The sequence below is a fragment of the Lepisosteus platostomus genome, chromosome 1, assembly GCF_059453375.1.
Source record: "Lepisosteus platostomus isolate fLepPlt1 chromosome 1, fLepPlt1.hap1, whole genome shotgun sequence".
Lineage (NCBI taxonomy): Eukaryota > Metazoa > Chordata > Actinopteri > Semionotiformes > Lepisosteidae > Lepisosteus > Lepisosteus platostomus.
Genome location: NC_142611.1, coordinates 51,262,834 through 51,279,169, shown reverse-complemented (window position 1 = coordinate 51,279,169; position 16,336 = coordinate 51,262,834). Strand labels below are relative to the sequence as shown.

The following is a 16,336-nucleotide window of genomic DNA, read 5'->3' as shown; positions in this document are numbered from 1 at the left end:
CATGTATCCAAAATGCTGTTTTTTAAAAGTTTTTGATGTTTATCACAGTCTTACATTCTATTTAAATCTTCTCAAACATCTTACATCCTAGGGAGTTTGCTAATTTTCCTGTTTTGGTAACATCCGCAAAATTGTTCAACTATACCAGAATCGAGCTCATTGATAGAAATTAAGATAAGTTATCATCTGTATTGTGTAGGGATCCCTGTCTTAATCTGCTAATCGTATCACATTAGTTTGAGTATTTACCCCTTACCAGTACACATTGTTTGCTATCCCTTAACAAGTTCTCAGTTTGAATGCACATCTTAATTTTTAACGTACAGTTTGTGACTGCAGTTTTAGAATTCAAACTTAAAAACAATTCAAAGAAACTTTATTAGAAGCTTTCTGAAAATCTCCAATCTCCATTTCTATTCATTACTACGATTGCTTGTTTTCTGACTGAAATCCATACAATTAGCAGAGGGAATTTCTTCGGAATTCACAGTGAAACGCAAAGCAGAGGGCGAAGTGGAAGAGCACATTTGAAACAGGGAACGGAAAGCGCTTCTTCACCAAAAGGGTCGTGTGCTGTTGAGGTCCAGGATAGCTCACTTCAAGAAACAGCTGGATGAGATCGATTTACTGCTGACTATCAACCGGGCTAGAAGGGCCCACCCCTCCTCTTCTTTTCTTATGGTCTTTCTTATGGTTTTATGTTTCTCCAAACATTTCAGATCTGAAGCCGATCTGGCATGCAGTGTTATCTTTTCTACATGATGCCTTACCTCTGTTGATTGTAGGACTAAGAGTGTGAAAAGAAGTGCATGGCATGAGAGTGTACTACTGTGAGGATAAGTAGGCATGTAATATTAATTATTATTAATAATGTTAATAATTCATTTAATTTATATAGGGTTTGTATTCCAAAGTGCTTTACATATTGGTGGGGATCACCCATTTCATTCACCACTGCAGTGCAGTGCTGACCTGGCAGCGATTTAAAGCTATTTCTCACTGGTTCAAACTTTTTTTTTAAACCGTTTGAATCTGGCTTTAGAAAATTACGTAGTGCTCAACCTGCTCTTGTTAAACTTTCTAATGATCATGATGGAACAGCAATGCATCATATACTGTAAGTTACTGTCTAAAAATAACAGGGATAAGAAGCATGTCATTTTACTTTATTAATAACTTTTTCTTTTACCAATGTCTTAGTGTTCCATTAAAATATTGTAGGTCATACAAGTCAAGTACTCAGCTGTATAACCAACCACAGCTCCACCCTACTACGAGCTAGGCGTCTATTGTTCAAACTCTTTTGTGCCATATTTATTTAAAGTAAACTTTGGGTTTTCAAAACTACCGGCTATTCTAGGATGTTGCTGAAAATAAATCCAACAATGGAAGGAAAAACTATTTATGTTCATAAATAGATTCCAGACTTCTTTAACTCAGTCATGATCTTTTCGTATAATAATATCCAGAATTAGATTTATCTACACCACAAGAATTAGATTTATCTACACCACAAGGCAATAAAAAAAATGACTTTAGCCCATAAATTACAAAATCAAATGTTTTTTTTAGAATGTCTACTATTTTAAAAGAAAAAGACAAATTTTAAATAACATTAATTCCCTATATTGAAAAAATGGCAATAATTTGGAGAAATCCTTCTGTTTTACAACCACTGAATTACACATGTATCAGCTGATCACAAAATAGCTAGGAGGATGCTTTAAAATATAATAAAATAAAGGGTTATATATTTTTATGTAAGATACTCTCAAGTAAATTACAAAGCTCCACAGCCATTTAAAACTGAACTGAGCTAAACTGCTGCTTATAAACAATTTACAGAGGTTTAAGAATTTATGTGCTCTTTATAAAAGCCAAAGAAATTCTAGTTATATAACCATCAACCCATCCATTTCCTAACCCCTTTATCCAATTCAGTGTTGTGGTGGAGGTGCAGCCTATCCCAACAAGTAATGGGCAAACTTTCCCAGAAGCCAACTAATCCGACAGCATGTCTTTGGACTATGGGAGGAAACCAGAGCACCAGGAGGAAAGACACGCAAAACCTGGGGAGAACATACAAAATTCACACCCACAGGGAGGCGAGGCAGCAATGCTAACCACTGGGCTACCATACCACCTCTATAATAAAAAATAAAGTGAATTCAGCTCAGTCACACAGGTACGATTTTCAACATTCAGTAAAGATGCCAGTTGCATTCCCAGTGTTCTTTTGGGGCTGCGAGTCATTTCTGACATCAGAAACATGCTGGCAAACTGCAAGTGGCAAGGAAGGCAGGCTTGGCAGTGATATCTCATGCTTCTAAGTAAACCCGAGCAGCCAAACCCAAGGGATGGAGCACCATCCCTCTTGGAGGTCCTGCCTTCCTGTGAGCATGGGAATGATGAAGGCTGCGTGCTCACATTCTTTCTTCTCACTCTGAAAGCCTCACATTGCCTACAGCAGAGCTAGTGCTGAATGGAAGTCAGATGCAACAAGAAAGCTGTTGCTTGGCAGGAGGAGGAGCCCACTAAACAAAGCCCACCAAATTCCAGAGTTCAGTTAATTGAGCGACGTTACTGTAGGAGTGCCAGTCACAGTCGGCTAACTACGGACAGCCACGGTCCAGTCACAGTCGGCTAACTACAGACAGAGACGGTCCAGTCACAGTCGGCCAACTACGGATAGCCTGTCACGAACCGCACGCAGGCACTTAGATGTCACCGCATAGCCATGAGCACCTCTCACCATAGAGAGTCACACCCTAAATAATCAATTATCATTCCACACGATCTTCCCTATTTATACCCTCTCACTCCACTCAGTCTCCGCTCACTATTGAGGTAACCTCTCCCGAGCTCAACCTGTGACCTACCTTTTTGGAAAGACACTATTCTTCTGATCGACTTTTTGGCTCTTGAAACTCTTGGTCTATCCCTCGACTACGGCTTCGCTTATCGTTTTTCGGACTTGGATACTTTTGTACTTAATGGAACCCTTCTGGGAAAGGACCTACAATACTACCGCCTCGCATAGGGTTCAAACCAGCACTTGACACAGCCATGGTTCAAACACATGATCTCTGGACTGTAACACCCCACCTGGGTCCTGAGCTCTGCATTTCCAGATCAGCCACACAGGAACCATATTATTACCACTCCAGAAACTAAGTTCTAAACTGTACAAAAGCGCAATAAAATATTGGATTATTAACTAATCTGCACAAAAATCAGAATTTCTGGAATTTAAATTTTCTAAGATAACAAAAATAAAATGCTCTTATGAAACGTAATACAATGTATTGTGCCACACATATCCAGATATCCTCAAAATTATGTGGACTGTACATCCAGCATGTCCTGCCTGCTGTGACTGAAAACAGCAGATCAGTGTATTGTATATGGTAACTTCAGCAGTGTAAAAAGATGCCACCATGACACCTTTCAACAGGTCACTAGTCCCTTAGTGATAGGTCTTGGATCATGCTTCGGTCTTTCTAGTGAGATCAAAAAAGTATTTAGAACCAATTGAAGAGATGACAGAATAATGTTTTAGCAGCAGGCCAAGAGACCTGGAATGTAACATACTCAAATTGAAAGACTCTGCCAGAGGTAAGGTTTTGTTGGTCATGTTCTGTACAGCTGGTGTCCACACTGCTGGAGAATACCTTCTTTCTAATCCAGCTCAAATGCAGCAATCCATCTTGTCATGCCAAGTCTTTGAACAGACATTTGCTGCTCTTTCACTACCGGCACAGGAACCCAAAGAGAAAAGTTCACTGCAGGACGGGCTTAGCAACTGACAGCCCTAATATTGGAGGAACACAGGAGGGAACATCTTCCAGGAAACCTGCAGAGAGTGTGCAATACAGGTAGGAATAAGAGACGGTGTGAGGTCCTGCAATGAATTAGAAGTTCAAGACATGGGCCTAGAGGGGTATGTGTTGCCTGTAATCCTTTGTCACAACAAATGCAGAATTCCAGAGAAACACATAGATCACCTACGGTAACATGAAATAGCATGGAAGGGGATTCTATTCAATACTGCTCTAAACACTCTTCACAAACAATGTTAGAACACTGCCTGAACACTCTTTGAAATTGTTAATTAGGGAGAAGTAGCTGTGGGATGGGGGCTGACCCGTGAGGCTCATTGAGGCTTTATTACATTGTAACTGCTCTCAGGAAGTTCTGAACAGTATTTTACAGCAAAGGATGCACCCATCACACGCACACTATTCATATGCAAGGAGGTGTTAGAAATTAACAGGGAAGCTGGTACTAAAATGCACTTGCACAGGCCAAAGTCATATGTCTCACACTAGATGCTGTGAAAGTATGCAACGGTATCTACCATTGTGGTCATCAAAGCCACATTCACAAGAACTGCATTTATCTGTGTGTGTATATTTACTACCTCTCACTAACCTCTCTAACCAGATTTCACCTACTGTGATTATTACATAAAATACTTCCTATACAAAAGGAAGTAGATAGAATGGGTCACAGTGACGAAATAGCAGGCTGACATTTAAAACCTTAAATGGAACAGTAAGAGTAGAATGCATAATGGTTCCATTACATAACACAGTGTTTTATGCCAAACATTTTTAAATAGAACAGTAGGAGTCTATGTTAAATTGCAAGTATATTCAGCAATGTCTCAAATGTTGGAATACATTGGTTTAAGCCTAGGAAAAGTACACCTACAAAGCTTTCCTTTGAAAAAATACAATATTATCGTGACTGGGGGGGAGGCTGCTGAGTTTCAGCAAAGTTGAAACTTGACTATCTTACGCAGAGGGTTGGTAACAATGAATATTGTGTTGCAATATTTTAATATTTATATACCCATTCATGGGCCAATTGGAAAGTAAACATGGAAGAAGACCAGATGAGAAGGGAGTTCTTAACTAGTCAGTTAAATTATTAAGACCACCATTTTAAATAATAAATGTTCAATGGTCGCCACTGGTTATTAAGCCAGCCTCCATAAAACTGGACCACAGCATAAGCACAGGAGCAGAGATACAGTATTAGGGAGAAAGAACAGAAAAGGAAAAAGGGTGAAGGAGAAACATCCTTCATCAAATCATCAAATCATCAAAACACCAAAGCTGAGACGTGGGAGAATTCTTTTTTTCCCCAATCAGTCCAACAGTCTTACGACCACATTCTGTCGGACACCGAGCCCCTCATCTTGCTAATTATGTTAGGAAATTTTAATTTCCTATATTGTGAAAACAGGGGAATTTGTGTCTGTGGTTTAAATGGGAGATTTACTACTAGGTAAGACCCATTTTCACTAGGACATAGGCCTGTTGACCTATTAAGGAGTTTTATGGTATGGTATATTTAGTTATAGGACAGAATTCTGTAATATTCTAGGTCTCCTGTATATAGTTGTAAGGAATAAACCTATTACTTGTTCCTTTGCAGCCTACGCATGCTGACCCAGCTACCCACCTGAACTAGTTGTATAGATACTGTATGTATATTATTATTAGGAGATATTTGGATTGTCTATGTTTGATCCTGATTATTACCATATTATTAAGGTATACCAGAAAATAAAAAAACTGCTTGGTTTTGTTTCGGTGTGAAATTATTAATCTTTATAATTTGCTTGCATAACAAACTAGTGTCAGCATCTGTTTTTTTATATTCATTTAATAATCACGATATATACTGTACAAGCTGCTCTATACTGTATATATGAGTATATGAAAGCATGGACATATTACATGGAACAGTTATAGCATGAAACCCCCCTTTTTGCAGAAAATTTTAAAAAGATGAAGCTGTTTCCCACTTCAGTGGTGTGCTAATACAGTACATTTCCTAAGTTATTAAAACAACACATGTAAAGAGACAGGCATGTTGAAATCTGATAGAGACACAGTTTGAAAATCTGGAATGTGCATGCCATGCTTGAGACAAAGCATAGCAGGGATCAAATCCAGCAATATTAATGCTGTCTAGCGCAACTGGCTTTCATATGGCTGTTCAACAAAGTAAGTGTTCATGTGTCGTCCAGATAAGGCAGGTTCTTCTAATGTCAGTGCTTAGACTTGTTCTCTAGACTGTATCTGATCACTTCTTGTAAGCCATTCTCTCCTTGTAAATCATCCCAAACTGTGAAAATGAAGGAGACCTTGTTCACACATTTCAGCCTTTTTTCATTTTTTAGAAACAATTTACAAACACTGAGCATTTATAACATGGTTTGTTAGCTGAAAATTGTTTGTATGATTTTAGTTTATTTGAAATTTCATTAGGTTACAATACTTGTACTGTTCATTTTCTACGTCTTGTTAAGTACTTTGAGACGAGGCTATTCAAAATACCACTATTCAGCACTATTCAAAATTTAAAAAATGGAACTATGTATCAGATTATATTGCTTAAAAAGTTCAATCTTTGAAAAAAAGAAAATAATATGTTTACTATTTATTGACAGTCTTTTTAATATACACAAATTAGAAAATGTCATATAAGGGATGGAAATCAATTTGACAAATCTGTCTATTCCTTATATATGTGTTTATTAAAAGTACAATTCCTGTACAATTTCATTTATAGACAGCTCTAGATTTTTTAAGCCTACCATCAGAATTATAACAAGTATGTTTGTGCATCAAGTCTACTAAAAACATAAGAAAGTGGGGATATATTTATTCTTATGTTTGGTACAAAAATACAAAAGAGAATAATAACCAATAAATATTACTATATTTATAAAATATAAATATCGTTGGTGAAACCTTTTTTGTTCTTTTACTTGTTCCCTGAATTCAGATATTTCAAACTCAGAGAGTTTTAGCTTAAGAAGAAAAGGAAAAATATTCCCTTTTCCTGCCTGAATCACTTACCCTGTTTAAACACGCAGACATCAAAAGCTGCTTCTTTTATGTAATCTGTAGACTCTCAAATGAGTGTGTCAACCTGTCTATCCCTTCACAACACAAGATCTAACCCGTTACTGATCCGATGCTATAACCATAGCAATTTAAACTACATGCAATACTACAAAGTACTTCGTATTTTTCACACTAAGGTCTGCTAAAATAGATATGGCTATTCCCTTTGAAATCGACTACCAGAAACCTGAAACGTATGACACGAACCACGAAGGTTTCACATTTTTTCCACATCTGTCTAGTTTGTCACAGTCCTAAGAAAAGCTATTTGTTAAACCATGAAAGTGACTACACCACTCGAATGGGAAAATCTGATTGAATCCTCAACTGCGATGTCGGAAATGCAACTGAAAAAGCATCCAATTAAAAAAAAGATGCTTTACATTCAACTAGCTATATATATACATTATCTAAGAACTCCGCATTACTAGAGCTCAGAATAAGAGGCACCTTAATTTCCTTCATGAAACAGCTAGTTGAGATTTTTGGATCAAGTAGATACTAACTACGAAACAGGCTAGGTGGGCCTAATGGCCTCCTCTTGTTTGTAACCTTATGTTCTTACTAAAAGTACAGGACCTGGACGAAACCCCAATTCCTAGCACTCACCGGTACTGTAGGATGTAAATATAGGACTTTAAACCCCAACTTTTCATACAGAATTCATCATGCTAACACCCCATCCCCCCGCCCACGGCACCGCCCCCAACTTATCAACCCTCTAATGTGCAGGCAGTTCAAAATTACTCCTTATAGTCGGGGTGAAGGTTGCTGGTTCAAATCCCACAGCCAGCAGAGGAATCCTACTCCATTGGGCCCCTGAGCAAGGCCCTCAACCCCAACTGCTCCAGGGGTGCAGTATAAATGGCTGACCCTGTGCTCTGACCCCAAGCTTCTCTCCCTGTCTCTTGTGTCTGTGTGTCTCATGGAGAGCAAGCTGGGGTATGCAAAAAGACAAATTCCTAATGCAAGAAATTGTATATGGCTAATAAAGTGAACTTATCTTATATTAACCCTTTCCCATATGGCACTGCTTCAACAAACAGAACTACTGTAAATTGTAGCCATCCACAATCTACCATCTAACTGTGCTGTTTCATTGGATTTGAATGAAAAACCTAAAAAGGAAAGGACACGACAGCCACTGTGCAAGCATTAAATGTGTAGACTGCCCTGTGCCATGTAAGACGTGATAATGTCATTTGTCCATGCAGCTGTTTTGCCTCTTACTGCACTTTGTCTTAGTCTCGTGATAAAGTGAAGTCACAGAGAACGCTGTTCCTATGTGCCCGGCTTACCTCCGCTGTTTGACAGGACATGTGGCTCGCTGTCCGGCAGTGGGACCTCAGACAGCTTGGCGGGCTCTCTGGTGAGTTTGCCACTGTGCTGCAAGCGTCTCAGCTGCAGCTGTTGCAGCCAGTACATCATGGCCTCGCGGTTCAATGCCTACAAAGACAAAAGCCTCCATTGAGACTTCAGCACAGCTGGGACAGAGGTCAGGCCTGGGACAGGGAGTTCCTATACCCCAGAAACGATCCTGAAGAGCACGAAGTCATGTCAAACAGTCATGTCATACAGATAAATTTGCTGCCTTGAGCCCGTTGCTTGCCAGGATAGGTCAGGGCTTGAATTATTGGTCATACTTGCAGTCTGTGTAGGAATGTGCAGGCGAAAAACCTAAATCATTTAGTTTGCACTTTTCATTCTCTGAGTAATTGGCTGGGCTTGCTTATGCTTTAATGCCAACGGATAAATACTAACAAACAATCCTATGTTTTAAAAAGAATTGGGTGCTTTAGATGTCGTTTTGGATATCCAACTACCATGATATTTTCGTCTGACACACTCATTAATGTACTTTTAATTCAGACACACAAATACACAAAGTTGTACACAGAACTATTTTAAGAAACATGAAATAATTGTATTCCTTTCCTGTATTCATTAATGAGCTCTTGCGTATATTGTACACAGCAGTTCCACGTCTTCCTGATATTTTCATATTTTTTCTTTCCGGCAACGATATGCGCTGTTGATCACACAAAAAAAAAATTTCACAACTGGAATGAAAGGGAAAATGTCAACATAAGGTGACTGTAACAGAAACTATGAAAATGGGAAAATGTTCCTCAGACGTCGGCTCGGAGAATGAGGAGCAAGAAGGCACATTTGCAAAATGGGTCCCCATGATTGTGGGAAATATAACATTTCAAAACACTTTCCTGATAGGTATCAAAGAGCGAATGAAGTAATGAAAGAGAAAATAAAAGTGAGTAAAGTCGGCAGAAAAAAGGAACCCAGTCATGCTGCAAAGGCAGGCATACATAAAAAACAAGAAAGACGAGAAATGTTTCGCCAAACAAATGAAGAAAGTTTTTCAGGACTGCAGCTTGGTATGGTACTGTACTGCTCAACAGGAACAACTGGATTAAGTGATCTTGTCGCCTCACAGATCTCTATGGAGTGAGCCAAGAGAAAAGTCAGGGGAACCTGCTCAGAATACCTTCCTCTTGTACTTGCATGAAAAAGTCCTGTTTTCACTTCTCTCATTAGAAATCCTGGGTCACGGAATTTTAAGTCAACCCATAAAAGACATCAGGGCAACTTTATAAAGTGGTATAGTAAAAAATAACATATTTCTTATGTTACACATGAAAATGTTAAAATCTCATTAAAGTGGCTAGAAGACTGAGCAACACAGTACAATGATGATTAAGTGTACTGTGTACGTAATATATAAAAGATCACAGTTTGTTTCATAGGAATTTGTTTGTATCATAGAAAACTGTGTTCAATTCCAGACTTGGGGTGCTTTCTCCATGGAGTTTGTTTTCCTTGTGTTCGCAAGGGTTTCCTCAGCCCTAGTTTCTTCCCACAGTCCAACTACATACAGGTACAGTAGGTTAACTGGCTTCTAGGAAAACTGGCCCTGGTGCGCGAGTGTACACTATTGTGCGTGAGTGTGCGCGAGTTTGTGTCTGTGTCTCTGTACGACTGTCCAGGGTGTGTTCCTGGCTGGCACTCGGTGCTTGCCAGGTTAGACCCCAGCTCCCCTGTGACCCTGAACTGGATGAGAGGTTGAGCTTAGAAAATGGATGGAGGGTTTTGTACGTGTAAGTCAGTAAACAATATACATTGAGCAATACTAGTTGTGTATGTTAATGTTAGTAGTAAATGTTGAGCTCATTTTCGACAGATTCATGCCTTCAATACGTCCTTGCTTTAGTTTTAGAAATCGAGGGACAAAAATCAATCCGAAGCAGCCAGTAACACAAGTTGACAGTCTTTGGTTCACTTGGAAAGCTTCATTAAAAGAAAATCTTTCAAATTACTACACAAAAGTCTACAATATATCATTTTTAAAAATCCTCTAACATGGCTCAGAGTCACTCCATGCAAAAGTGGATATTTCGAAAAACTTTGGTTTGGGCAAAGCATTCTGGGTGTGGTGGAATTAACATTTTCCTTTCCAGGGTGGAGTGGTTGTCCTGGTGCTTTTTTGCTTTCCTTTAGGTGGAAGAGATAAGTTAAAATGGAAACAGGCTTCTGTTGATGTCTTTTCTACCACAAAGCTGGAAAATGCACAAAAACTCCTCTTCAGTGTGCATTTCTTCCACAATGGATGCAGTTTACAGTGCTTATACATGGTGGTGCTCGCAATAATATTTGAACACCATAATATGCATTTATTGGAACAGTGTTGTGCAAACAATAATATTTTATTTGTACATTACTATATACTATTCTATAATAAAATATAACCACCAAGCCCAACTCTGTTCACTTCTGTGACATTGCCACTCTTTCAAAATGTGTTCTTCCATGCCCATCAACCCTGCTCATTAGTGCCGTCACCCCGAGGAAGAAGCTGTATGGAAGGTCCCGTGCAGATTGTCCTGCTCTGTAACTGCTCTTGTGTTCAGCTCTGAAACTTGGATGCAATTCGTGATTCACAATACCACAAACAGGATAATACTTCCTTAGAAAGCTTTCAAAGAGAGAAACTAGAATTATTCCTGGTCTCGGGGGATGGATAGATACAAACTGTGTAAAGTAGAGACATCTCTTCTACCTAGAACAAAGGAGATTTAATCCAAGGGCACGAAAGCCCAAAAGATATCAAAAGTGCCATTCCAGGGCAGTTCTCAGGTTTCAGGAGTGAAACAAGGTCACAACTGGAAAATAAAAGGGAATTATTATTATTCACACAAAGTTGTTGAGGACATACAGAACAGGGATCCCAACCAGCTGGGTGAGGCTCTTGAAGAAATTAAGATTCAGTTAGCTAACAAAAAGACAAACAAGGTTGATGAGCACCATAGGACTAGCTTGTGGCATCTGGGTTTAAAGGATATATACTTAAGTAAACAAATCACCTGCTTAAATGTATTCATAGTTGTTAGAAATTGATAATTTAAGGCTGAGCTATAAAACCTACTGGGTTGTGTCTCTCTGCGATAAGAGCTGGCCACTCCTGCTATATATGCCCTTCATTCCTTCAGGTAACATATTCATAGGAATGACCACACTCTACAACACTCAACCTACTACTCACACAGGTGAAGTTAGGTCCTTACCTGTCAGTTCACTAATCTTTTTCACTCTCTTGGCCATCACTGGCACTTAACCTTTCTGCAGCAGTAGCAGTGGAATGATAGGATATTGACCTACTTATACACTAATACACTGAGATCAAACAAAGTGTGAATGAAGCATGAAATCTTGTTACAACACTGCAATCTTCTGGCTGAATTAAGCAATAGGGTATATAGGACAGAATTTCCCAGAGTTGTGCAATATCTGCTTCAATGGCTTCGATACGTGTGGCACTTCCTGCTGGCTCTTTTCTGGGGATTTTATTAGCTTATTTTTCAATCCAGTAAAAAAACACTTGAATCTCTTTCCACAGGAGCCTGCATCTCACAGCATGGAACATCTTTTTAAGTTCCAGAGTATCTTGTTCATCTTGGCTCAAAACTAACTTTTTAAAAGTTGTAGTCCTTATGGGACCTTCTAAACTAGTTCAAAAGATTTAAGATTTTGTTTTAGAATTTATGGACAGGAAATAACCTCTGTATATAATAAATAGCCCGTGTAAATGAATAAAACCAAGGGTACATTATTCAGTGAGCACTGAACTTCCGGCGTGAAGTATTCAATTGAAAAATATGTATTAAAACGAGTTAATCACAGCAGAAGTATTGTTGCAAGTGTGACACACTTTCTTGCCAGTCATTGTGATATGCCTGTCCTTTAGGAGATCTTTAGGAGAGCAGTGAAATCTGAAAAGCATTTACAGTAACATTAAAGACACGGAAATTCCCTTGTGTTACATAATACAGGCTAACTAAAAATAACCACATAGGAGTGTAAACTATAGAAAAGTGATGTTGGAAGTGATATTGGAAGTGATGTTTTTGAATCCATTTTTTGTTTGAATCCTATTTTTATTTTTTTCAGATCCAGTTTTTTTTGTCTAAATATTTCTCAGGTTTCCAGTAAAACTGCAGAGCTTTCAAATTGGCCTACAGTAGTGACATTCTGATTTTGAAGAACTATAAAGCTGCATGCTTCAGAAGCTAGGTATCTTTAAACCCTGAGCCTGAGAGACCTATCCAGTATGTCCAGAATTCAGCAGCCAGAATCATGATAAGGTCTTGTGCACGTGGTTGCATTACTTCTGTCATGGAGACATTGCACTGGCTTCCTATCAGGTTTTGTGTGGACTTCATGCTCACCTATAAGGCTCTAAATGTTTTAGCACCTCAGTACCTATCTGATTTACGATCATCCTACTCCCCACCTCACAGTCTTCATTTGTCTAATTCTGGTCTCCTGTCTGCTCCCCAATCCAATCTAAACTCTATGGGTGACAGGGCCTTCTCCTGCTGTGCCCCAAAGCTCTGGAACTCTATCCCTAAGGATATGAAGGAGTCACCTTCCCCGAGCTCCTTCATTTTACTGGTTCTGTGTCTGCACCTTTGTTTTCCTTCTTCATTCCAAACCCTTTGCTGTAGCTATATAATTCTGCTGTTTCTTCTCCTTGTGTGCTTTTTTCCTTACAGTAAAGTGCTTTGAGAAGCCACTTGTGAGGGCTCTATATGAAATAACAATGGTGATTATTAAGTAACACACTGACACAAAGTTTACCTTCAGCACAAAAAGCTTCTCCGGGGTTTGGATGTGGAAAGTGCCTTCCTCCGCCTGGAGAGGGTACCTGTAGGTGGCGCTGGTCAGGTCTATGCTGCCGAGAGGGTTTATGTCCTGGGGAGTTCGGTAGTAGTACAGCTGGCACTTCTTGTCCTCGTAGGTAAACCAGCGGGACTTCCAGGCTCTGAGAGGCCCGCCCAGCTTGTGGAGGTATCCGCACAGCTTGGTGGAGCTGCCCTCCTGAGTTACAGCGTCTGTTTCCGGAACACCGTCGCTGCCCTGGTCCCTCGGCGTGGAGCGCCGACCTCCTTCCTCGGCATCCCCTTCGGCCCCGCCAGCGGAAATCCCATCGGGACCGACCAAGGAAGAGCCGCGGTGGCGCGCTTCCACTTTGTCACCCATCACGGCAAGGCACGGGCTAAGCAAGAGAGGACAGCAGATGACGAGGAGTTTGAAGAGAGAGCGGCTTTACGTCCACAACGAGAAGGCATGGAAGCTGTCAGGCCTCAACTTGAGACAGCAAGAAACGTACAAGAACAGACAGTGGAGAAACCTGCTGTCTAAAGCTGCCATCCTACATTCACTCCCTCCTTTGAATACCTTTCATATCATCATGCCCACTTTTTGACTGCTTCTCGAAATTCAGTTTAAAATGTTGGGATTCGGTCAACCGATTTGAAGACACATCCCTAGTATTCCCTTGGCGGTTGGCCCTGCACACTTGTTTGAACAATGTGGATCTGTTAATGACACAGCATGATCACATAAATCACAGCAAAGAAATATCAACAGTCAAGTCCCGACGCGTGCTTGGCTTTTAATATTGTTTGGCTAAAAAGTTGAAAATAAAAACGTTTATTATACTTATTTACCAACACATCTTTCTTCAATCTTTAATGCAAAATCACTTGAATTAGTGCACAATACACATGTTTACTGTAGAAATATTTCAGGTTTCAGGAACAAACTTACACAAGTTCTATTATAATGTCTTATGTGTAACCCATGTCACAGTTCCTCTGTGATAATCTTCTAGCAGTGCTACCAGATAAACAGACAACTACATTGTACTTCCCTGTTAGCCTAATGTGGTTACTTTTGCACAATATCGAGCAGCCTATTTCTATAAAATTATATATAGGCATAACAGGTATAGGTATTCCTGTCAGGAATATATTTCCAAAGTATAAATATATTTTAAATTATATACTATAGGTTCACTGTCCATTTTCGAAATCCTTTTCTAATTGCCAACATTCAAGAAGTTGCAAAATTATAAATACACTCATAAAATATACAAATTCAATTAATTAAAAAACGGACTTCTATTGATTATTCCTATTCACAGCAGACTATAAAAAATAATTTACTTGTACTATACTAAATGAATACCCATTTATTGTCCGGTAAGATAAAATGCAGTACTCGCCTATGCTATTTACCAAATATTTTTACCAAATGCGTATTTGCATTTGATACTGTATGCAAATATGTTTATAATGTATGTTTAGCAATAACATAACTTCAGATAGCAGTTGTTCCATAAAGGCAAAGGCACATTCAGCACTTTACTATCAACGAGCAGTAAAACTGTGATTACTTAATTACGTTTACGTACAATGTCACACTCAAACGATGGTCCACCTCTAAAATGACGCTCGTGTGTAGAGCACTCCTTTAACTCACCTTTCCAAAAAACAACTTTACATTTCCCTCTCGAGAAGCTACACCACACAATAATCGGTGGATCTTACCTGAATCGCCTAATTTGTAACTTCCCAGTTGTGGTCGCATTGTGCTGCTAATCCCAATGCAGCTAGTCAAAAGGAGGAAAAGCCGGAATTTCCCAGCAGTTTCTCAAACATCAGAGGCAAATTGATAATTTCTCAGCTTCTGCCCGTCTTTATTCCGCACTCAATGGGCTCGGGGTGGGTTTCGGAACGGACTTCGCCGCTGACGATCTCAAAATTAACACTAAAAGCAGCTTCTGACTACATTGGCTACAAGTCCATTCCTCCTGTCTTGCCGACTTGCACTGAAGTGCGCTACGAAGCGGGCTGTACTCCAGAAACCTGAGTCGCCAGGTTTGCACTGGCTGATCAGAAGACCGCCTTCGCTGAACACCTCAGTTCACCCGTCAGGAGAGAGAGTGGTTTGCTCTCCCCGTCGTACACACCTCCACCAGCTTGTGACCGAACTTCATGTGATTTACTAACTATAGTAAATGTAATGTTAACGAAATGTCAACCGGCTGACTGCGGCGCATGTTTTAGCTTTAGTCCATGTTTGCTCAGCCATCGTGAAGAGAAAGTCACCACCGGGTTGCTTCTAAAGTGATACAAGAAGCAAAGCTTTTCTTTGAGTACTTAGCTATGGGACGCAGGCCAAGACGCTGTTGAGCTGTACTTTCCAAGAATAGACACCCAGATTGTATGAGAAAAACACGTGTTTTAAAAAATATTTTTGAGAAAAATGTAGTTGGGTTAGGAAAGAGTATGCAGTGCAGTTTTATAGATAACATTCTACACTTAAAAAATCAGAGTAGAACAACTATAATAACGATGACAAAAACATTGATTGCTAAACGATTTTTAAGCCCCGGTACAAAAAGTAAACATTAATTTAGTTTTAAAACGATTATACGAAAAGGTTGGGACTCTTTAATCAGTTGTATCAATCAGTACCGGCAAAATCTATATTTTTATTACAACATCACTAAACCGAAGAGAGAAAAAAAGAATATTTACCCGATAATAAACTTCCCAGGCATTCTTATATTCTTGGTACCGTCTGAAAGAATGTCTTATATTGTTTTGCGTGCTGTTTAAACAAGTCCGGCAAAACGCAACTTGTCTAATGATGTGCATCTACAGAACACGTGAAGCCTTTCACGGGGAAGCAAATTAATATTGCTCAATGGTTTAAAAATGGTACGAATGAATGAGAACTCATAGCACTAAGGCACACTTCCCCAGCTCAATTACTCCCTCACCGCCTGCCTTCAGACTTTCGTGAGAAGCGATTTTGTTTTGTGATGTATTATAATATTAATATTATGGCTCATGATGCTATTTATTTTTTGTCCATTGTATGTGTTATGGGCCTTTTGTGATTTAAATCTACTATTTGTAAGAGTTACAAATCAACCAATCTATATGGTCTGGATAGATCTGCTCAGCATATAAGATATGAAAAGATCATTAAGCCCACATATTTACAGTACTTCAAGTAGGTAGCTGCGTCAGCTTGCGTAGACTGCAAAG

The 16,336-nt window shown here is 39.4% G+C and overlaps 1 protein-coding gene across 2 annotated transcripts in view; it reads right to left on the bottom strand.

Moving 5' to 3' along the window:
* The window catches only part of tbc1d2 (TBC1 domain family, member 2), a 39,314-nt gene extending 23,348 nt beyond the window's left edge, over nt 1-15,966 (bottom strand). The window contains exons 1-3 of one of the 2 annotated variants that reach the window (XM_088631456.1): nt 15,821-15,966; nt 13,074-13,491; nt 8,222-8,369 (exon numbers count right to left, since the gene is read on the bottom strand). In XM_088631456.1, the coding sequence (XP_088487582.1) occupies nt 8,222-8,369; nt 13,074-13,491; nt 15,821-15,843 (589 nt within the window). In that variant the 5' untranslated portion in view covers nt 15,844-15,966. Of the gene's footprint in view, nt 1-8,221; nt 8,370-13,073; nt 13,492-14,827; nt 15,478-15,820 lie in introns of those variants that run through there. The other variant, XM_088631464.1, reaches the window with a different exon arrangement.
* Nucleotides 15,967-16,336: the final 370 nt, after the last annotated feature.